Source organism: Sander vitreus, chromosome 7, assembly GCF_031162955.1.
Source record: "Sander vitreus isolate 19-12246 chromosome 7, sanVit1, whole genome shotgun sequence".
NCBI classification, from domain to species: Eukaryota; Metazoa; Chordata; class Actinopteri; order Perciformes; family Percidae; genus Sander; species Sander vitreus.
This window is the reverse complement of record NC_135861.1, coordinates 11,466,662-11,489,691: the sequence shown is the minus strand read 5'-3', so window position 1 is coordinate 11,489,691 and position 23,030 is coordinate 11,466,662. Positions and strand designations below refer to the sequence as shown.

The 23,030-nt window shown below is 39.9% G+C and overlaps 1 protein-coding gene across 6 annotated transcripts in view; it reads left to right on the top strand.

Moving 5' to 3' along the window:
- sema3bl (sema domain, immunoglobulin domain (Ig), short basic domain, secreted, (semaphorin) 3bl) overlaps positions 1-23,030 on the top strand; it is an 88,611-nt gene that overhangs the window by 23,736 nt on the left and 41,845 nt on the right. For 4 of the 6 annotated variants that reach the window (XM_078254575.1, XM_078254577.1, XM_078254573.1 and 1 more), the window contains one exon: positions 17,089-17,249. In XM_078254575.1, coding sequence (XP_078110701.1) covers positions 17,089-17,249 — 161 coding nt within the window. Of the gene's footprint in view, positions 1-15,841; positions 15,949-17,088; positions 17,250-23,030 lie in introns of those variants that run through there. The other 2 variants (XM_078254578.1, XM_078254579.1) reach the window with 2 other exon arrangements.

The following is a 23,030-nucleotide window of genomic DNA, read 5'->3' as shown; positions in this document are numbered from 1 at the left end:
CTGGGGCTGAATAGCAAAATTGTCAGTAGGTTGTTTGCAACATTGACTATAACACTTATGTGACGTGGGAGTTGGATGTGACGCACTCTTTATTTTATCCTCTCTTCAACCAAAATTGATGGTATATTTTTTTACTGTATATCTTGGGAGTCAATGTTCATTATTCCATATTGACAAGTTTTGTTTTGTTTTTGTTTTATAATTTTGGCGTGAAATGGTTTTAGATGTATGCTATACCATGGAGTTTACTGAATTGGAGTTACTGAATATTTTTGTAGAATATATATCAGTTGAACAGAATGTAGAAACAGAATGAAGCTCTGTTATTAAAGTTATTATTCAAGTCATGCCCTGGGCAAACACCAGAAGTGGAAAAAGCAGTGCCCAAGATTGTGAGTCACTTACTCATTTTGAGTCCTTATTTCAAAGCATTAGATTCATTTTCACTGTGGTCTAGCAATAAACCGCACCATATAAAAGTTTTTCAATTACTTGAAATCAAAAAACACTCACCTCACATTTTGCCAACATTATGAGGAGTGTGGGAAGAAACTCTGCCTATAAGATTGTCATTAGTGACCAACAAGTTTCTCGCTTCCTGTCTGGATTACCTTAGATTTGACCCCACAGTTTGCCCTGTTTTACATAATTTCCCCCTCAACTTAAGTCTCTCGTTTCCTTGTTTGACTCGACCGTAAATCGTTCCATACGTCTCCATGTGTCTCATCTTCTCACTCTTAAATCTAATCTCTCATTCCGCCGTCTCACCTCAGTGTTCTTTCTTCCCCCTCTGTTTGTGTGTCTCTTCCTCTATCGCTTCTTCTTTCATTAAAACCCGAAGAAGCCCAGAGGGTGTTTGTATTCCCAGGAGGATGTAGAGGTAATTTAACGACAGGAAAAGCTGTCATTATCTCATTTCAATCAATTAGTGGGTAGAAGTTCAAGCAGGAAGAAGACCATTTTACATCCGAACTATTAAAGTACTCCTCTATCTTTATGTTTATTTCAAACATTCATTCAGCAGTGATTTAATCATTTGCAGGTAAACATACATCATGGTAAAATGAGTTGAAGAGATAATCTTTTTTCACCATCTATTTAACATAAACCAAGCCATTCAACAGCATCTAAATGACTTAATTTCAAAGTCAAATAGGTCCTAAATACATGTTAGAATATTTACATTTAAATGCTTGTATACACCTAAACTGCTTTAGACCTGCAATTAACCAAATCACTATCACTAAGTCCTTTCTGGTACTTTACTGCTTAATTCATTAATTTATTTTCTCTTCCTTCCTAATTATTTCCACCATCATAGGACACTGTACTTATCTGACATTAACGTTTGTAATATTTAGAGCAAATCCCAGTTCATATTTTTTTTAAACCTAATTTGCAATTCAAACTCTCAATAACAAAAGTGAGAATGTGTGTGTGTCTGTGTGTGTTCATGCATGTGTCTTATGGGGTGACATTGAGGCGTCGAGGTATGCGATGTGTGTGTGGTTGGCTGCTCTCCCAGCCCTCTGCCAAGCATTTATACCAACCTCCCATCATGCATCTCTCTCTGCCTTTCTCTATCTGTCTCTGTGTGTCTTTCATTTGTCTTCTTCCTTCAATCTGCCTGCTTCGTTCATTCATTTGAATCCCCCCCCTCTCTCTCTCTCTCTCTCTCTCTCTCTCTCTCTCTCTCTCTCTCTCTCTCACACACACACACACACTGACTTTAACACACACACTCTGTCTAATACAATATTCACTTTGTCTCGCCAAAGGCAGGGGGGCACTTGAAAACATCAGCGTCCTATTTTGATCAGATTGCATTAGTTCTCAGAGTGAAGGGTTCTGTTTATTTTCGCTTACAGACTGTGAATTAATGAGTTTGTTTTCTCAGTCGGCTTTGCCTAGATGCGTACATAGGCCTACAGACGGCTGTTAGTTGTTCTTAGGTTCTTAGGGTAATCTGTCACCGACAGTCTGTTGGAGACTCCGGAGCTGCTGAAATGTAGGGCGTCTCCTATCCTTTCATCTTTCAGCTCTTTTTCTTTCTTTCTCCATTATTTTTCATCCATCACTCCCTCCGTGCTCTGTGGAATAGCTCGTTCATTGCAATCCTCCTCTCTCCTGCTTTTCCCGAGTTTAAATGCTCCCAGGCCTCTGGACCGATCTAAAACCCAGTGAATGAAAAGAAAAAGAGGAAATAAAAGAGAGAAACTTTGGTTTAAGTAACCAAGCCAACTGGCTTGTCAAGCACATGTTTTTTTTTACTGGGATATATAAGCGTCAGCTCTAAGAAATATTGGAAAGAAGAGAGGGTTTTAGAGGTTTTAGCATTTTAGTAATGGTTGACATGTGTTTAAATTTCAAATGTTTGTATAAGTTCTTTATCATATAGTCAAGGGGGTCTTTAGCCCGCATGCTTAATAGCCAATATTTAAAGTTTACAGCACATGAACAATAGTCCAAATAGTTTAACAAAAGAAAGAAAAAGGAATGGTAAGAAACAGTCTGAAAATGAAGTCCTGGTCCATGTGACAGTCAAAATCATTTTATTGATTTCAGCTGTCCAGTGACAGAGAGATGTATTTAGAGAAGCTGAAACCATTTTATAAGGTCTTTAAGCTTTCAAGTGAAGATGGGTTGAGAAGTAAGGGCAGCTTTATGTTGGTGACAGGTTTCTAAAGTTTTGTATGCAAGTTTGTTTCCCAAACCTGTCCACGGGGACACCCTTATAATATCATTTAATATGCATCTTTTTTAATTAGTATATATCATGGTATAGAATACTAAATTCTGATTGGCTGGTTGGTATGTATTATGTAAGGGATAATACCTGACATGTTGTACGTTCTATGATTGTAATAAATGACACAGGGGCTAAGAACTATCATGAAACATATACATTTGGAGGTTATTATTTCGCTAATAATGTGGACATTAGCCAACAAAATGTCATATGTTATCAAATTAAAAATACCAGTTCTTAACTTACTCAAATATCCATCCATTAGCTTTAACCATTTATCCTTTAGAGGGTTACAGGGGGGATGGAGCCGATCCCAGCTGACATTGGGCGAGAGGCAGAGTACACCCTGGACAGGTCACCAGTCAATCACATTGCTGAAACATAGAGGCAGACAACCATTCACGCCCACAGTGACACCTGTGGGCAATTTAGAGTCGCCAAATAACTTAACCTGCATGTCGTTTGACTGTGCGAGGAGACTGGAGCACTCAGAGAAACCATGCAAACTCCACACAGAAGGACTAGAGCTGGCCGTGAGGTGACAGTGCTAACCACTGCACCATCATTCACTCATATAGCCTTAATAATTTCTCACTCTTTTGTTTAAAAGAGGAACTCCACACAATTTTTTTAATCACATAGATTGTTGTTGGCACATGACGTTAAAACAAGGGATTTTGCCAACAAAACACATTGTCATATATATAGTCCTGTGTGTACCTGGCTGTCAAATGGACAAAGAGACACTGACGCAATAGCTTCCCCTTCTTGTTGCAGTAGTAATTTAAGAGTGACAAATCTATATAGAAACACAGGTTTAGGGAGCATACAGCCAGAACATTTATATAACAATATTTGTTTTTGTTTTTTTGTTTGGGATTGGCCATGGTATGAGAGGATAAACCACTCCGACTCACGCTGTTACTAGAAAAAAAAACACACATTTCACATCCAGGGAGTAATATTCATATTTATAACCAAAACATATTAACTCTGCATGTTACTCTACTTTAGTATAAAATCATAACCAAAAACATGCTTTTGTTTACTTAATTCAGTGACTATTAGAATTCCAGATGATTTCTTTCTCATAAACGGCACTTTTATTAGTATTTTTGATGATATATCATTATTGTAAGACTGGTCATGTACAAATAATATATTTACTTAGTGTTTGTATAATAGCCTACATACTGTAATGGAAGCGGCACAAAAGTGCTTTGCCCATTAAATCACCCATATTCTTTTTGGAGGCTACAGAGACACCGTAGAGAGGTTTTCGGTCTGGTATGTGGACCTGCTGACAGAGGAAACACACTACATGTTTCTGACACAGCGGGCATGATGTGAGGGGTGGAGAACAAGTTTGTGTGTGTGTGTGTGTGTGTGTGTGTGTGCGTGTGTGTGTGTGTGTGTGTGTGAGAGAGAGAGAGAAAAGAGGCACTGTGAGTATGTTGGATATCTGTGTGGGCTGAGGCGTTGTGTAGGCGTTTTTGATGTGTAAAGCATTCATGTGTGTGTATGAGTAGGTGTTACTGTGTAGGTGTGTATGAAGTGTGAAAGAAAAAGAAATGTACTGCTTCTGATGTGGAAATCTGTGTGTACTTAACAGTTGGTGTGTTTGAAGTTAACTGTGTGTAATTGTGTGTCAAAAAGAGGTAGAGAGAGAGAGCACGCAAATACATCTGATGTAGACATCTGTGTGTCTCAGGGTGTCACTTGTGTGTCATGTCAACAGCATCTCTCATGTGACAACCCTCAGATGGCGGCCTGGCGAGATCACAGACAACACACAGATGGAGGAATTAGAGACTGAGGGAGAGAGACTTGACAGTCAATGTGTGAGAGAAAGGGAGCTGGAAAAAGGATTGAGATAAACACAGGGCCAGATCAGAGAGCACAGATGGAGAGGAAGCTGGGATGAGAAGAGAAAAGTGCCTGCAATGTTTGAGAGAAAAGAAAAAGGATGGAGTGGTTGAAAAACAAAGTAAGAAAAAGAAAGGAAGAGACCCAGAATAGATAATTCACACATCAGAAATCCACAAGGAGGTCAAAGATAAGAAATCGTTTATTACAGTAACACTGTGGATGAAAGTATGTTTTAGATCTGCTGAACCACAGTGTCATGCCGATAATGAATAACCCCACTGATGACTGTTCCTTTTGTTTCTATTGCTTATGAAAGGAAATTACATTATCGGTGAGGTTGAGGCTCATTTCCCAGCAGATCAGATTTGAAATGAACCAGGAACATGTTGGTAGTTCAAGTGTTTTATCTCCATCATCATAAAGTAGAAGCATGTAGATAATATTAGACTGTGGACACAGAAATTACTTGTTTCTAACTGGCTGGCAGCATTAAAATCATACAACAGGACACTCTTAAGCAGTTGGTAAGGTATATTACGTAAACAGGTAACCATAGCAACAGTAATTTCTCTGCATTAACCGTCAACTGCTAATGGTGAAACTGATCTTCTCATGGGTAAAACAGACTAAAAAAAAGTTGAATCATAATTTGATTACAACTTATTTTTGCCTCTGGTAAATGCCCAGCATTAATCAGCATTTTTGCAGTTACTGGCGGCAGCAGGATATGACTGCTTGTACTTATTTAAGACCTCTTAGTTCCTTAAGGAGATAAAGGTGATTAAAGGATTAGGCTGACAATATTCTATATTTTCTAATTGTCAACAAATGCCTTGAAAAGAACATGTCCATCTGAATCGATCTTACTAAGTATTGCCTGTGTAGCCTATTCCTTTTTTTCATGGACTTCCACTTGTAGTTGTAACTACTTGTTGTAGTTCATTGTAAGATGCCAGATGCTTTCAAATGTGTATTAATCCATGGCTAAAAAAGTGGTCCCCAACAAATGCAACTATTTAGCCTACTCCTGTTTGAGGAATGCATGCTTAAAACTATAGTACCCCAGCTGTTTTAGAAGTTTCACAGAAAAGGTAGGGAAGTCAGAAATTACTAGGACTAGGACATTGTTGGTTTAGGTCTCATTACCAGCCGTGACAGCGATGCTGGTATCGTTAGTCTATGTGTGTCATCATGGCAAAATGTGGTCCTAGAGACACACCTATTCTGGAACTAGGCCTTCATTTTGATGACAACTACACACCTATAAAGCTTCCTGACTGTATCTTGCACAGTTGTGACGCTATCGCAGTGACAGATTCTGACTGCAGAGATATAAACAACTGGCAAAGTACTCAAAACCTAGTAGTTCTTGTACACTAGTTGTCTCCGGGTCCACATGATGACACACACACACACAGACTCACAAGGTGAAAACAATACCAGCGTCAACGCTTTTACACCCACAATGTCCCTCAAAGTCCAACGATAGACTAATAAACACCTGCTGGTTTCAAACAGCTTAGCTTTGCTGCCAAACATGTCCAGATAAACACTGCATTGATACCCCTTAAAGGTCAGTGCATGCAGGCATTTGCAAGGCTCAACTGCCTGAACCAGGACTGCACTGTGAATTAAAACATGTGCCCCTAATGCTGGCATGAATCAACGAGCTGAAGGTTGAATGGAAGAGGGGCTTGTCCGCGAAAGAGAGGAACCATCAATGACTGTCAAAGGACATAGAGAGAAAAGGAAAGAGGGGAAAGAGAGGGAAGTAATGAATGAAAGATCTGTTAATGTGGAGAGAAAACAGATGGATCCATGAAAGAGTACATGTAAAAGAAACAGAGGAAGAGAGGGAATGAAGAGACGTCATGGTACCATGGTGGAGAGAGATAAATGGATGATAAAAACAAAGACAGAGAGGCTAAGAAAATGAATAGAAAAGAAAAAGACAAGAGGAGCGTGAAAGAGTGGAGAGAAAGATAAGGGAGACGGAAGAATGGCAGATAGCTGGATCAAAGGTGGAGAGAGGCTAACCTGAAGGCTGAAAGACACTGGTCCCTTTGAGAAGAGAAGGTTGAGGGTTCAAGTCCCAACAATGTGGCTTTGACCATCTGTCATGTAGATTACTCCACTTACACACAGGAGCTGTGTGTGTGTGTGTGTGTGTGTGTGTGTGTGTTGCGCACATAGTGGAAGTATCCTGTATCTCTTTCCTTTGTGAAATCTTTAGGTCTATTCACTCTTGTTTGACTAGCATGTCCAAGTTAAAGAGTAGGTGTGTGTGTGTGTGTGTGTGTGTGTGTACACGTGTGCTAAGAGGCCAGCCAAAACCAACCCCAGTATCCACAGCGATGGCCGTTGTTTTAACATGAGCGTTACAGATCATAGCACTGGATGTTCACCAAGGGGGGTTCAAGTCCTGAAAAACAATTTATCTAAACCTTCTACACTCTGCCACACCCTGAAGAATGAACACACACCCAGCAGCGCTCCTCCCTGCTGTCCTCGAGAGGTCTGACCCACTCTCTGCTCTGGTACCAATCTGATCTATTGTTATGTACTTTGGTCTGGTCTATACTGGTCTTAGCTGTTCTATTATTGTTATTTCCATTCTGTTTTAGCTCCAAATACCATTTAAAATTAGCCTGACAAGCCAGACCCACATCAAGATGTTGGGTCTGGGAACTCACCATTGGCAGGGCTCAATCCGAGGGGCGGGATAAACGGTTGTCTTTCAAATTCCCTCTGCATGCAATAGGATAGCGCTACAACCAAGCAGAGCAACGAAGAAGGTAGATTAAACTTTTTTGAGAATTAATTCAGTGCCGTTCTTTGTTCTTTTCTCAAAGAAAAGCTTAACTCCAAGTCTTCCAGAAGACCGCTGTTCGCCAGCAGCAGCAGCCATAAGCCCGCCCACCGACTCTATACACGATGTGATTGGCCCGGCCAGAGTTTGGTTTTTCCAGCTCGCAAGCCAACGGAGAGATGCTAGACCCGCTGGCTGCAAATTACATTTGCTGCCGCTAGGGTGCGTCTAGATTTCTAGGCTAATTTAAAATATCCTATGTGTAGGATTTTGGTTTGGTCTTTAAAATGACTCTGCTGGCATATTTTCGTTTGCAGATAAATTAGATAGACCTGGTGAAAATGGGAGCATGAAATGTTCAAATCCTGTTTTCCACCGTCAACCCCACATGGAAATTAAAATATGAGTATAGTTCACATAGGTTAGGTTAGTGTTTTAAGGTTAGCCAACTAAAACCACTTGTTGGGGTGTCTTGGTGTGCCTGTAGTCTACAACAAAGGCAAAATGACAGACAAATAACCATTAAAACCGTTTGGTTTAGGTAAGGTCATGGTTAAATAAGTAACAAGGTTCTACAGACATGCTAGTGGCTAGTGTTACTTTCCGACAAACATTTGGACGATATGACAGCACCAATTTTGAACCACCGGTGCACATGTAGTATTAAAATGAAAGTTATTATAACTTACATGACAATCTGCTGTTCATGTCCACCCAAAGCTTTTAATACTTTCAACAAATCACAGTCTCATAATAACACCTTGTAAAAACTTTGTGCTCACTTGGACTAATGTTGAACTTGGCCTCTTCCTGTACATCACTGTCCGCCAAGTGCATGCTGGGTCGCAGTGTTGGAATGACAGATGCCTTGCCAGTGTTTTATAGTAAGTCCTACTTTTCCAACTTCAGAAAGAAACATCTCTCCACCACCGTCTCTCTATGAGATACTGTAGATAAACATCCTGGTGTCTGTTTGTGTATTTTTTTCACTGGAGACATTAAAGGATTACCAGGCATTACATACACAGTAGTACAGCTGGATCTTCCTGCAGAGAGCAGCAAGCACACAAAGAAAGAAAAGCAGAACGAAAAAACCTACTAGGATGATCACACACACACACACACACACACACACACACACACACACACACACACACACACACACACACACACACACACACACATGCAAAGACAAGCAAAAAAACAAACACCATGTCGATTCAGTGTCCTACCATTTGGTATTATGGCTCAGAACCAATGAAAGTAATAAAGAAACAGGCCAGAGGTGATGGGAACCCTCTTTAATGCAGGATGGTAGACATTACATGTCACACACACTGAGGTGCTGCACCCCCTGCCCCCGAAACAAACACAATCAATGAGTTCCACTGGAGCTGCTGACGAGAAAAGCTCAGTACAAGGGACTCTACTGTGGACTGATGTATCTATTAGACAGCCAAAAAAAGTGTAGTAAGATCAATTCTGTTTTAATGCAAATCGCCTTTTGTATTTTGGTAAAGCCACTAATTTCTAGAATATTCTTGAAACAAGTTTGTAATAAAAAAAAAACTGGTTGATAGGTTGGCTATATTGGCCTTTTTTCCTTCTTTTTTCAGTTACATACAAAAATGAGAAAATAGATTTGTTGTTCTGCATTTGTTTATGTTTATCTTCATCTCTGTGTAACCTTATATCTTCATAATTGCAGTTTTTGGTTTAAAACCAACACTTGTTCAACATCAAAGTGTTTCAAAATAACCAAGCCGACAATTGATTTGCTGTAAAAACAAACAAATTAATGTACATCAATAGTTTTGACTAAACTCAAAAAAAGAATTGAATTCTACTGTACAGAATTGCCAGTTTGCCTGCACTGTGCTGTATTTAAACGTGTGTGTGTGTGTGTGTGTGTGTGTGTGTGTGTGTGTGTGTGTGTGTGTGAGGAAACACAGCCAGCAGAGACTTTATAGAGGGCTGGAGGTCTCGGATGAGGCGTTGAGGGAGGGATGAGAGTATAACAATAAAAGACTGAAGTTTAAGAAGAGACTGAGGGAATAAAATAGCATTGGTCTTTCTTCAGAGAATAAGATACTGTAGTATCGGGAGGTGTGATGAAGTGAAATGGAGTAAGGATGAGGAGTGAGGATAACAGATTTCTGAGGCAAAGGGAGGGTGAGATTAAGAAAGAAAAGCAGAGATGAGAAAAAGGACGGAGGAAAGCTCGGGTTAAGAGGAGTGGGGTATGTCATGGATCATTTTGGATGAGAGAGATTAAATAAGAGAGAGATATGTGTGTGGTACATGTGAGTAATGTGTGAGTAAGAGTGGATTGAAAATGGAAGGAACAAAAATGGATAGAGAGAAAAGCAACTGGCCGTCAGGGAGTGAGGAATTAAGGAGAGAAAGAGGAGAGGAAGGATAGACAACGGAGGGTGAGGTTTGATGAGGATCGAGGGTGATGAGGTAACACCCTGCGCTGTGTTTTGATTGGCCCGGCAGGGGAGATTAGGTAACAGAAACTCTGATAGGCATTCTGAGACGAGAGAGAGAGAGAGAGATAGAGAGAGAGAGAAAAAATATTAAGAAAGAAAAAATAAAGAGAAAGACAGGCAAATAAAGAGAAATCAAAATCAGACTGTAAGGTCAGTACATTTCACTTCTCATGGTTTTATCACATGATTAAGTGTGTCAAGAATGCGAGCTGTGTGGGTAAAATGACATCTCCAGTGAGGAGCAGTAACAGGTTGGCAGGAAATCCCAGGATTTACTCTGTCATGACTTTGCTGGCATGTTGTATCTCTGTCAGGACACATCCCTGTGAGTTTAAATAATAATAAACAGATATCTAGATAGAGTCTTAATCTAATAGCTGTGAAGTAATACTTTCTAAATAACCAAGGTTAAAAGAAGAAACCTGATAAAGACTGTGAGTGAAAGCAAAATTGTGCTCTAAATTAAAAACGTTAAATACAAACTGTGCTACCCTATAATAATAATACAGTCTTAATAGAGTTCTATGTGAAACTATATTAACATGGATGGACATAGAAACCTGAACACAGAAACATAAGAACGATCACAAAAGATGCACGTGCAAGCAAAATGCTTGTAATCTACATGACATCAGAAAGAAACACCAGATTCCGATGTAGAAAAGACAACAATCATCAATAGATAATACAATTTGTGTGAGAGTCTGAACTTTGCAATTCGGTCACTATTATTCTGTACTGTGAGAGGCTGATGCTATCCGAAATTCCATACTAACATGCTATTTAGTAGGCTATGCTAAAACAGTAAAACAAAATCTTAGTATGAAACCTAAATAGTACGTGCATTGCATACTGTTTCCAGGGAAATATTACAGTATGCAAACACTGGACACTAAGTCTGCATACACAGCCCATAATGCAATGTGATAGTGACGACAATGTTTATAACAGACAAATGGACAGCGACCAAGGCGTATTAGCATACTAACATTTTCTTATTACTGTAACTGTAAACGCAAAGTACAGCTACCCTGAAGTATTTTTACTTCCTGCACTTACAGTATCAACACACTCACAATTCAGATTCATGTATGAATATGACCTATATTCTACATAAAGATACATTGACACATTTATGTCGATAATAAACAGTACAGTAGAAATAACAGTTTTGCATGAATTTTCTTCTTTTTCTTTACATACAGTATGTATGAAAAATTTGAGGTCAGAAACTGATCAATAATGTAGGCCATTAGTGCAGCCCTAATACACATCTCACAAAGACAAAGTGAAGAGGATGAGAGGCAATATGAGACCTGGGAAAGGAGGGTGAAAGTAAGGAGGAGGAGTGGGAGTGGTGAGAGCAGGAGAAGCACTGTGAGATGACTTTTTGTGCATGCGGCAGATTCCAGAAATACTTTGCACACTGCAATAATATACAGCCGAAATCTAATGATACCCTGGGAAATCTGTCAGCATTGTAATGAGTCTAATGGGTCTTTATTTGTTTGTGAGTGTGTGTGTTTGTGTGTCAGAGCTCATGAAAACAAAATGTCAAAAAGCAATATTTCGCGACAGAGACAGTCAGTTTTGTCAGCTGAAGATGGGAGTAGGTGTGATTTAACCAGGGACCTATTAATTCATCAAAGAGTGTGTGTGTGTGTGTGTGTGTGTGTGTGTGTGTGTGTGTGTGTGTGTGTGTGTGTTTTCTGGTATGCATTTTGTAGCACAGTGGGTCTAATGGGATTCAGATGTGTCCCCCTCTCCCACTGAGCCAACGATAATACTATTGTGTGTGTGTGTGTGTGTGTGTGTGTGTGTGTGTGTGTGTGTGTGTGTGTGTGCGTGCGTGCGTGCGTGTGTGTGGGTTACATACATACATGCATGCGTGTGTGTGTGTGTGTCTGCAGCTTAACACAGCTTACACTCTGCCTGTGCCCAATTTGTACATGAGAGATGTCAGCATAAGATTTGGAAGTTCACTTTTTTCATTCTTGGCTCAATTCTTTTCTTCTTTTTCTCCTCTTGAACCCACTTTCACTCTTGTTTCCAGACTTGTCAGTGCAAATCTTACTTTTAACCATTTTGTTGCAGTAATGCTGCCCTCATTTTCATCACACTAGATCTTTTCTTTCATTAATTAGAAGTCATTGGGTGATGAAAGTACCATGTGAGCTCCCATATGAAACAAAAATATGCAAATAAGCAAAATGTCTTTCACCACCAGCAGTGATTTAGATTGCAGAGTCTGAGTCATCTCAGATTTGACAGACACCGCGGCATGCCTCAGCCTGACTAAGCGGAACATTGACAATGTAAACAAATCCCAGAATAAATTACTGCATCCATATCTTTGAAGTGGCTGAGACTGCATGATGGGATAGCTGAGGTTTGACACATACAGTGAAACCAGATGCTCTTTCGCGTGTCGCTTCGGTTTGGCACGGCTGCTGTTTGTCAATGCAGCGTCGGCTGGTTGCCTCTAGGGAAACAAGACACATTGGAGACAGATGTAAAAGTTTCCCTATGGATGCTGTGAGGGATCTTATAGGGTCTTAGGACACAAGACGGAAAAAAGGAGAGACAGGAGAGAAATATCGAGCAGCAAAGGGGAGGGAGACAGGAAGACAGATGGACAGACCTGAGAGATGAAATCGAAGACATTTAGAAGTGACTTCAAGAGAGGAAAAATAACACCTGAGAGGAAGTTAAAGATGAATAGACAGAAGAGACAGAGCATGATGAAGAGTAGAGAGGTTAAACGGATAGACGGAAGAGATGTGAAGATGGATAGACGGCAAGCTAGAGATTTTGGTGAGAGGTGAGACAGTGGTGTGGTTTCCACAGTGAGGCGATGAGCTGCTGGAGTGATAACAAGCTGAAGATGGAAGCTGTTAGCGCACCTTTCGCCTCTGTTTTCTGTGTGTGTGTGTGTGTGTGTGTGTGTGTGTGTGTACATTTTTTTATTTTATTTGAAGATTTGTGTATACAGTACTTCTGAGTGATTTATGAGACACAAAGGCAGAAAGAAAAAAGAGAATGAGACATCAAACATGATTGAGGACTGAGTGTTTGCGAGTGTGTAAACAGCATGAAGGGGGAAAAGTAATGACACAAGGTGCACTGTACAAAACAATAATCTTGAGCTTTACAGGGAGAATCAGATGATTACTCCATTTAAGGATGAGCTGAGACACACCTGCAGATGCCGAACAAATACTGAAAGAGTTATGATGATGTTATTGTCTGTGTTAAAGTGCTCATATTATGCTCATTTTCAGGTTCATAATTGTATTTAGAGGTTGTACCAGAATAGGTTTATGTGGTTTAATTTTCAGAAAACATCAGTTTTCTGTTGTACTGCACATTGCTGCAGCTCCTCTTTTCACCCTGTGTGTTGAGCTCTCTGTTTTAGCTACAATGTGAGGCATCTCACTTCTGTACTATCTTTGTTGGGAGTTGCACATGTGCAGTAAGTACTGCTAGCTTGTCAGTTGCAACGCATGAGGGAGTGCCATGCTAGCAGCTAGGCGAGCATTATAACGGGTGTTACAAATTGACGCACGTTCGTCTTGGAAGTAAAGGCTGGACCAAATAGAGCTGTTTGGAGCAGTTTGTGAACAGTGTTTCTTGTTGGAGATGGTAAGTCCCTTTGGGGTGGACTTTGGACTTTTTTACTTTGTAAACCTATAACATGCACAAAAAGATATATAACACAATAAAGGAAAGGGGAAAAGCCAAAAAGCATAATATGAGCACTTTAAACAGACAATCATTGTTCAGAGACACAGAACTTCATTGTAAATGCCAGTCGGGCGCACCCTTACTCATTTTGCCAAATTGCCAAATATGCTAAACATGATAAGTCTGTGACAAAAATACATAAGCTAAAACCTCAAATGTCAAGAACATTGAGCCAGGTTTATATACTGTCGTGTTTTACAATTTGTTTTCTTATTTTCGGCATTTTTGGCATTTTGGCTTTGTTAGTGACAGTACTGTAGACATACAGTATAGGCATGAAATGGAGGGATAGAGGACGAGTATGACATGTAGCAAGGTCCCTGACCAGAACTGAACCTGTTATACGGTATATCTTAACCACTATACCACCAGACATTCCCATGCTTTAAAGGACTTGATTACTCCAGTTGCTCATTTTCAATTGTCACTCTGATACATTTACAAATATAACAAACCTTGTTAATGGGGGTCAGATAGTTTCTTATACTTACATACACATGGGTTACAAACATTTGACAACTATGCCCTAGCAACGTGACATTATCCGTCTTCTGCAATCTTTCCTGTCAAAACAAAGAGGTGTGCTGTGAACATTAGATCTAATACCTATATCATCTGTTGCAGGTCTCAGCACACACCACAAACATACACTATCAGCACACATGCAAAACACACACCCACACACAGTCTTGTCACTCATCTCCTTTTTCACTCACTCTCCAGCCAAAGGTCATCTCAGGGCTTAGAGCTACGTGGAACAAGTTGAACTTGTGGAGATAGACAGTCATCAACTGACAGTGTGTGGAGCTGCCTGTGTGTGCTGCTGATACACTTTGTCATTAAAAACAGATACACTTTGTCATTAAAAACACATTAGACTTTCCAGCTGTAATATCTGGGCCTCTACATGTCTACTGGTATCAGTGCAAAAGTGTTAACTCACTAAAACGATCGTTTTGCATGTAACTTTATTGGCTTTTTCTTACTCCAAAAAATGTTGAAACATTTAGCAATATGTTAATTTCCAAAAATCACAATAATAATATATTCAAACTACACTGAGAAAATAAAAACATTTGGCATTACAATTCATATCATGCAATGGATCTCCAGTATCTAATGTAAAACAGTTCTAAAGCTTATCTTGTCTCCTCATCATATGTTTTCTGCTTACCTTGACAATCCCAATAAATCCATCATACATCGCTACACTCTCTGTCTGTCTTGTGGGTTTCTCTGCCTGTCTCTCTTCCTACAGTACGTACTCATTATTTTCTGACTTCTACCAGCCACTAAAAGCCACAATACACCACCCCCTTCCCTCTCCAACGTTATCTTTCATTCTCCAACTCCCTCACTCCCTACAGAGTTTCCCCAATGTCTTCCCACTCGTGTCTCCTCGTTATCTTTTATATCTAGTCGTTCCTATAAAACTATTCCCTTTATCACTATCTTCAGAGGGTTTTGTGTAACAACATTTAATGGGCTTTGATGTTGACTGGCCTTAGCTGAGGACAGTGTTTCACCAGAGTTGCTGGTTCAGGCTTTTGAGTTGGCTGCTTTAAATATCCTATCAGGGAGTATATACAGGGAAAACATGATAAAGTGTTGAACTGTTAATAGCGTTCTCCCCTCACTGTCAAAGTTTCTTCTGCACTTAATGAGGGGGATCCAGGGTGAGGCTGTATGTGTACGTATATGTGTGCAGCTTTACTGTAGAGCATGCAGGGGTGTGTGTGTGTGTGTGTGTGTGTGTGTGTGTGTGTGTGTGTGTGTGTGGAGGCCTATGTGTTTGAGAAAAGGAGATTTCTAATAAAAACAGATCATCTGTGTGTCTGCAAGGCCCTAGTGATGGACAAGGTGTCACTGGTACAGGAGGCCCCTGTGCTTCACTCAATACACGTACTCAGTGGTGAGTGACTGAGCTGACTTTCTCACCTTGTGTGTTTGTGTGTGTGTGTGTGTGTGTGTGTGTGTGTGTGTGTGTTGGACTGAGCGAAAGAGAGAGAGAGAGAGAGAGAGAGAGGAATAACGAGCGTGACAGACGAGTGGTGACAGGTAGACGGAAAGCCGATTCGGCCCAAAGACTTCTCCACCGAAAGTTTGGCATACCGAAGAATTTCTCTCTTCATCTTGATAACTAGAGAGAGAGAGGGAGAGAGACAAAGAGAAAGAGAAAGAGAGGTGATACAGAAGAAGTCATTCAAGAGTCAAGACGGGAAGGTAGGAGTCACGAAGGGAAGGTAGGAGTCACGAAGGGAAGGTAGGAGAGGCAGATATAACAGGTATTTGTGAGAGAAAGTGGAAGATTTTCGAGGCTGAGAGACAAGCTTGCTGTTATGTACTGTGTGTGTGTGTGTGTGTGTGTGTGTGTGTGTGTGTGTGTCTAACTGAACTTGAACCCGTCTCTACCACTCCTGTTGAGTCGTTGCATCAACCTTTTGACTTTGAAGCTGCTGCCAGATCAGAGAGGAGAGCCAGGTGCATACTGGTGTGTGCAGACAGACTCCAGCTCTCCTACTGATACATATTAACTAACTAATATGAGTGTGTGTGCTCTCATAAAGTCCTGCTCTTCAGAAACTTACAAGTAGAGGTTTTCAAACAATTTAGCATCACAGGATTCAAATACAGTCATTACCCTGATATGATGTATTGGCTTTGAGTAGTATGAATTATTGCCTGGTTTTGCTACATTTAATCACACAGTTAATTATTATTATTTTTTTTACATTTTCTGTAGTTCTTTTATGGGAACATCCTTTAATGCGAAGGAATGGTGTGTTGACAGTGGAAAAAGGAGTGTAATACAAAATACTGTATGGATGTATAGTGGAACAAAAGGCGATGTTACATGTGGATTCCCACTGGAGACATTAGATATGGTACTGGAGAGAAAATGTAAATATCACTTTTAATACAGCACAAGTCTGAACTGAAATCTATCTTCTCATATCAGATCAGTCTATAACATTTTTTTTCTCTTGTTTGACTGGGGGAAAAGAGTTTTGAAAGAACTTATATTACAATAATAATCTGACCAACAGTCTCTTCATGTTTTCAAGTGTTCAGTGATGGATGGGAATGTATGTCCAGCAAAGCACTTTACATACAGCAGAGAGCAAACAGGAATTAAACAAAATGTCTGCCAACAGAATTCACTATCAAATACCATGAAATATTTATACTGATGTATAAATGTTTTTTGTAGTCTCAACAGGGGCTATAGCATCAAACTCACAACTGTCATTAAGGCTTCAACGTCAAGATAAGTTTTAAAATCCGTCAGTGATGCAACCTGTGAGAGAACAGAAAACGTATCTTCTTCATCACTATTATAACTTGTTTAATTTAAAACTGATGCAAAAAGAAATGGGTTTCTTTTGTGCCATTGCTCATGCTGTTCTTTTCCTCTCTCCCTGCAGACCTGCTGTCCACCAACAGGTCGTCCATCTTCAGCGGTCACCATGGCCAGCTCTCTCTCACCGCCGTCTTCCTGGATGAGTACCGTGACCGCCTCTTCCTGGGAGGGAAAGATATCCTGTACTCTCTCATGCTGGGACCTGCCAGCAGCGAGTCCAAACAGGTGAGGTTTTTGGAGACAATAAATAATAATATAATAAATAAGTTAAAGTTACTTAAAGGTGCTCTAAGTGATGTCACACGTTTTTTAGGCTACAACATTTTTTGTCACATACAGCAAACATCGCCACACTATCTGCTAGCTGCCTGTCCCCTGAGCACACTGAAAAAAACCGCGGTCTCTGTAGACAGCCCAGGCTCCACAAATGGCAACAAAAACAAACTGCACCAACCTGCACCACGAAACATAAACAGTTTCATAAACAATTCCAGCCAATAACCGACAAGAAGGATTTGGGGGTGGGGGTTGGGGGGGTTAGTGCACGGAAGGGAGGGGGAGGGGATGGGATGAGGAGGAGGGAGGGGCGAGCTAGCCTCTGTTTTGTTTGACAATACTTTGAACGTCAACAAGAAGTGACATCACCCAACATCGCTTAGAGCACCTTTAAGTATTGGGTTCCTGGGTAGCTCCCCTGGTTGAGCTAGTAGTGAGCCCATATACAGAAGCTCAGTCCTCGACGCAGTGGCTGCAGGTCGGAACTGAACCTGCGGCCACTGCGTAGAGGACCTTTGTTGCATGTCATTCCCCCTCTCTCTCCCCTTTCAAGTCTAAGCCGTCCTATCAACAATAAAGGCCCAAAAAAGTTTAATAAATATTTTAATGTAATCTGCTCCAATGATTCATGTTTTATAAAAGGTGAGTTACTGTACAGTCTACATTTATCATTCACTTTTGATTTTAGTTGCAGTGACTCTGCAAGTGGTTTTAATCTGTGGAAGATGATATATGGCTTGAAGGCGTACGATTTTGTGTTTTTCCTAAATTCCCTCTTCGCAGAACATCTGTTAAAGCACTCTTAAACTCATACATCAACCGTAAACGTGGTGACTCAAACCTGAACAGCCATTTTATTTTATATTAATGCTATTGCATCATCACTAAAACGGGAACAGAAAACAGTACTGAGAATTTTTAACAAAACTTAAAGAAAGCTCAGTTTTCAGGAATGAAAGAAAAAATGATGGCTCACACACCTATTTTCTGGGGTAAATTTGTGATTTCCGAGTGATCAGTTCTGGAATGTATCCATATACGGTATACATGCAAATTTGTGGATACATGCATTTATTGCAGTAAGATTTTTCTGGATTGCATCTCCCTCGACAGGGTTATTCTAACCTCAACAATCACATTTTACGTCCAGCTTCCTTTGCCAAAACATCTCACCCATCAATCTCACACCTGTAAAAGTGCAGCTAGTCGTGAATCAAACCTTGTTTTTCCATCTACGTCACCTTTAAGCTGTACATTTCATTTGTCATTCAGGCTTGTCAAACACAGCTGTTATGCTGCAAGAGTTACAGTTTCATGAGAGTGACAGTCAGACTAACAGAGAGAGAGAGAGAGAGAGAGAAAAAATATGCTATTGTCATCATTTCAGATTTAAAGGGTAAAAAGAATTAAATCTACAAATATTGGATCTTGGATTTTGAAACTTAACTGTTTAATTAAAGTCTATCCATTTATTCATTTCAAGGATCACATAGTTTATGTCACTATGATGCAGTGCTTTGGCAGTGCAGACCAGTATGTTAACAATTATAGAAAAATGTGTATCTCATATTAGAATGAAATTCATATATTTATTGTCATTTATTTAGTGGAACAGAAGACATACGACATACATTTAGCTGTGATTTGTGAAGTTAGGGAGTTATTATACCTTTGAGTTATATCTTATGAGTATTCAGAGAGTTTTTATTGGAAGGTTTCGACACTAGGGAAATTAATAGATTTAAATTAAAACATTTCATCTCGAATGTTTATCTAAAGAATAGTTCAGTGAAAATATGCACCATATATTAATTCAGTTTTTTATTTTCCAGTAGTGCGCCCAGTATCTCCACGCTTTGTTCCATTAAACTTGTTTCTAGCACAGAACAAAAATACATGGTTCGAAGACACGACACAAAGTAAATGGGTGAACTGGGAATGAGAGCCAGATGTCGCCCACCTTATCCACCCTTTAATTCCTCTCTTAGCCTCCTCCTACTGCTCTCTGTCTTGGCTGATGATCACACATGAAACTTGCTGATACTTTTGTTTGCTGCGAATTGTTTGAGCCTTTATGCCCAGGCTTCTATCAGAGCCAGCTGTGAAATATATCCGTGATGCCAGTTCAACAAAACAAAGGTTTTTAAGATGACACACAGCTGCCAAATACGCCATACACCAGCTGAAAGAAAAAGAAAAGAAAAGACAGAAAGAACACAATGAATTTATCACTCCAAGAACACATGTTGATGGTAAATCAATGTTGCCGTGACTACTGGCGTCGATGTTGAAAACGGGAGGGCAGCTAAACTACAGTAGAGCCAGGAGCCGATTAGCCTAGCTTTGCAAAATGACAGGAATCCGGAGCGAACAACTAGCCTGACTCTCTTCCAAGTTCAAAAACCAACACCACGAAACTCCCCTAAAAAACTATAAATTATCATTTTTACATTTCTTTCTGTATACACATTTAATCAACAAGATACAAAATATTCATTTTGAGCTTTAAAATGCTGGTCGGCATATTTTTTAATAGCGCTAGCCAGTTCCTCTGCTTCCACTCGTAAAGCCCGATGCAAGTGTCTTTGCTATTTTAAAACCGTCCAGCGCCCACATCGTTTAAATAGCAAATGCACCCGCTCCCATCTGTGCGCCCATAGGCGTGCTGGTCTTACAGGGAGGTGCGTTCAGGTGCATTCTTGGCGTATTGCTATCTTGAGGCAGCAGAAAGTGATCGCGCCATTGACAAACAAAAACCTGGTCTAAAGTCAATAGCGCAGCATTTTATTGTTATTTTAACAGCGAATTAGTAAAATGTGCCTAGGCTCGTGCACAGCGTGCGCACACTATGCTTGTTACACACACAGGGAAGCGCAGCAGCACACAAACATGCAAAATATTACGGTGCAAATCCGCCATCATAATAGCAATGCGCCAAGGTACAAACGCGCCTGGCTTTTAAAGGGAATGGGAGATGACACTGATTGGTTTAGTGCATGTTACGCCCAAAACACACCTATGAATTAATGAAGACACTAAGTACAACCCTTTTGAACCATGCGCCCGGTGCACGGACCCTTTATTCCGCCGTCAAACTAGCAAAAGTGGATTTGGACACTCCCTAAACGCACCTGCACCGTGCACTTAGATTGTTAAAATAGGCCTTTGTGTTAAGCTAGGCTAACAATGTCACTGCTCCAGTTCTATACTACGCAGCATCATGAGCTCTTTTTATTTCATATTTTTATTTATTTATGTCCCAACATTTCTAACTATTCCTTTAAATGTATTTCTTAAATGTGTGTATGTGTGTTTGGGTTGAACGTCATCCTGTCATTTCTTGTTTCGACATCTGCTGCAGCAACACACACTTATAACTCTAATAATAATGTTGTGTGATTAAAATCTTTCCACTCAGAGATGAAAAGTAAATCATTGCCAAGCAAATCCCATTTTCATCCATTGCACTTTTTTGGCTTACCAGCTTTGTGGTATTCTCACACTTCTTATTGTGCATCTGGTAAAAACCTAAACTTTGTGAAAAACATTATAGGTTTTCACAACCAGAATGAAGTGGTAAACCAATGTGAAATAAATTACACTAGCTGGTAGTTTTCCAGCTCAAACTCTGCCCACCAGAGCTTACAATATGTCTTTGGCATAAAAGGTTACCACCCTTTCCACTACAAATCTGATCAACAGTGTAGTAAAATTGAAAATGGGAGGAAGGTGTGATTCTAAACACAAGGCTTTGGTAGAAAACAAGTCTGATGGCATTACATCAGTGCAACCAGTGTGTTTCTGCTCAAACTGGATCCAGTTCTTACTGAATCAAATGATCACATGAAAAGTTGCTTAATGATAATTACCCTGGAAAAACTAAAACAAATAGTGATTTAGTTAATGTAAATGTTTCATATGATGGAGTAAATATTCCACTTCCTCCTTCCCTAAAGCATAAGAAGGTATGATTAGTATTTGATATAACAGCTTTGATTATTGTATATAAAATGTTGGTTTAAAGTTAGTTTTTTTGCCATGGAAATGTGGGTGGCACCTCAAATATGTTCCAGCATGTTCAGACAGCTGGTTTATTTTGCTCAGTGTTTACACATGTGCAGTGTATCTTGTGGCTGTGCTTCCTTGGTGATTTTGGAGATGGCTTCTGGCCCAGCCTAATAATGCTACAATAATCCCATTGGCCTCAGAAGAATACAATGTAAAAAAGTGACGTGTCGATAAAAGCAGAGGTTGTGTCGAAATTTGAACCCTCTTCTCAGGGAGTACTTTTTTTCTTCTCTGAGTTAGTTTTAGGATTGAAGACTGCAAAGATTCTTACAATGTTTCAGTTCAATATTCAAAGCATGCAATTCTAGCCTTGTTGCATCCGGATTGACTCAAAAATAAACTCATCACAGCTGATTCAATCTGTTTGCTTCTGTCAAATTTCGCTTTGGCTCGGTAACACTGAGCTGACAAAGAAGACAGATGGTTTTGTGCAAAAATTACAACTGAGTCGACCAGAATGGAAAAGCACCTGCTTACATCACAGTGTGCTGTTGCTACATACGGTAGCTTGGGTCCCAGCTATTAGAATATACTGTTTTGAAAAGTTACATGTTGAGTACACATAAACAATATTGGGACATTTATTGCCACGGGGTATATGGAAATCACATAATAAGGATGCTAAAATGAATGTATTTGATGTATTTTATGTGCCTACACTGTAAAAAACAAGTGGGGTTCATCAAATTTCCAGGTTTCAGGGTTCCAGGTTTAGTTTCTTTCCTCAGTTGGTATAATCTGAACTAAGTAGACTTCGCTTGGCTGACTTCTAAAGTATTGTGTCTGGAGCTACTGACGTTTGTGAAGCCCCTGTTGTTTAGTTAAAAGAGGCAGTTAAAAGTTTAGATTTTTCTTGGCTTGGCTTTACTTGGCTTGCTTGTTTCCAGATCTGGATAGATTTTTCTGCAGGTAAAATTAACACTGCTCAAAGATCAAAGACATTACAAATGTGAATAATGTCTGAGGGTGGATTTAAAATTAAAGGGCGCTCTGAAGACATCGATGACGTGTCAAGAAACAGTTAAACAGAGGAAGGAAAATGGTGGAGGTCAGCCATATTGCCTAAATCGTGCAGAGCGAGACTTTTGGACGATGGATGGAATATTGCACTACACTGACTCTGACCATTGCCAGCCAGGTTTTAGGCAGGGCCTGATTTCACAGTATATCAGTATCAGTCAGGCATGCTATCAGGCTGTTTTAGGTCAGACTGTGTGTGAGCCAGGCCTTTAACAGGCACGCAATCAAATCAGTCCAGCATCGTGCCAAGAAACTAGTCCAGTGATCTCGACCATTTCAAGCCAAGTTTTAGACCGGCCCTAATTTATTTATTCATTGCAGTCAGGCATGATACAAATTATTGCTTCTAATGGATTCCCACATTTGCATGCCAGATTTTAGATAAAAGCAGGCTGGGTGTCAGACAGACCATCCAATCAGATGGTGTGAAGGTGGAGCTGTCTATCAAAAACAAGTTAGCAATAGTTTCATGCTGAGTTTCCATTATAAAACATATTTTTAGCTAGAAACCTGGTTAGATTTTGTTGTTCTTTTAAAATTCTGAACCCCTTACTTAAAGGAATAGTTTAAAATTAGGCAAAAAATGGCAATAATAGTTTGAGTAAGACAATATATAGTAAACTCAAATTCTGTGTGCACCTG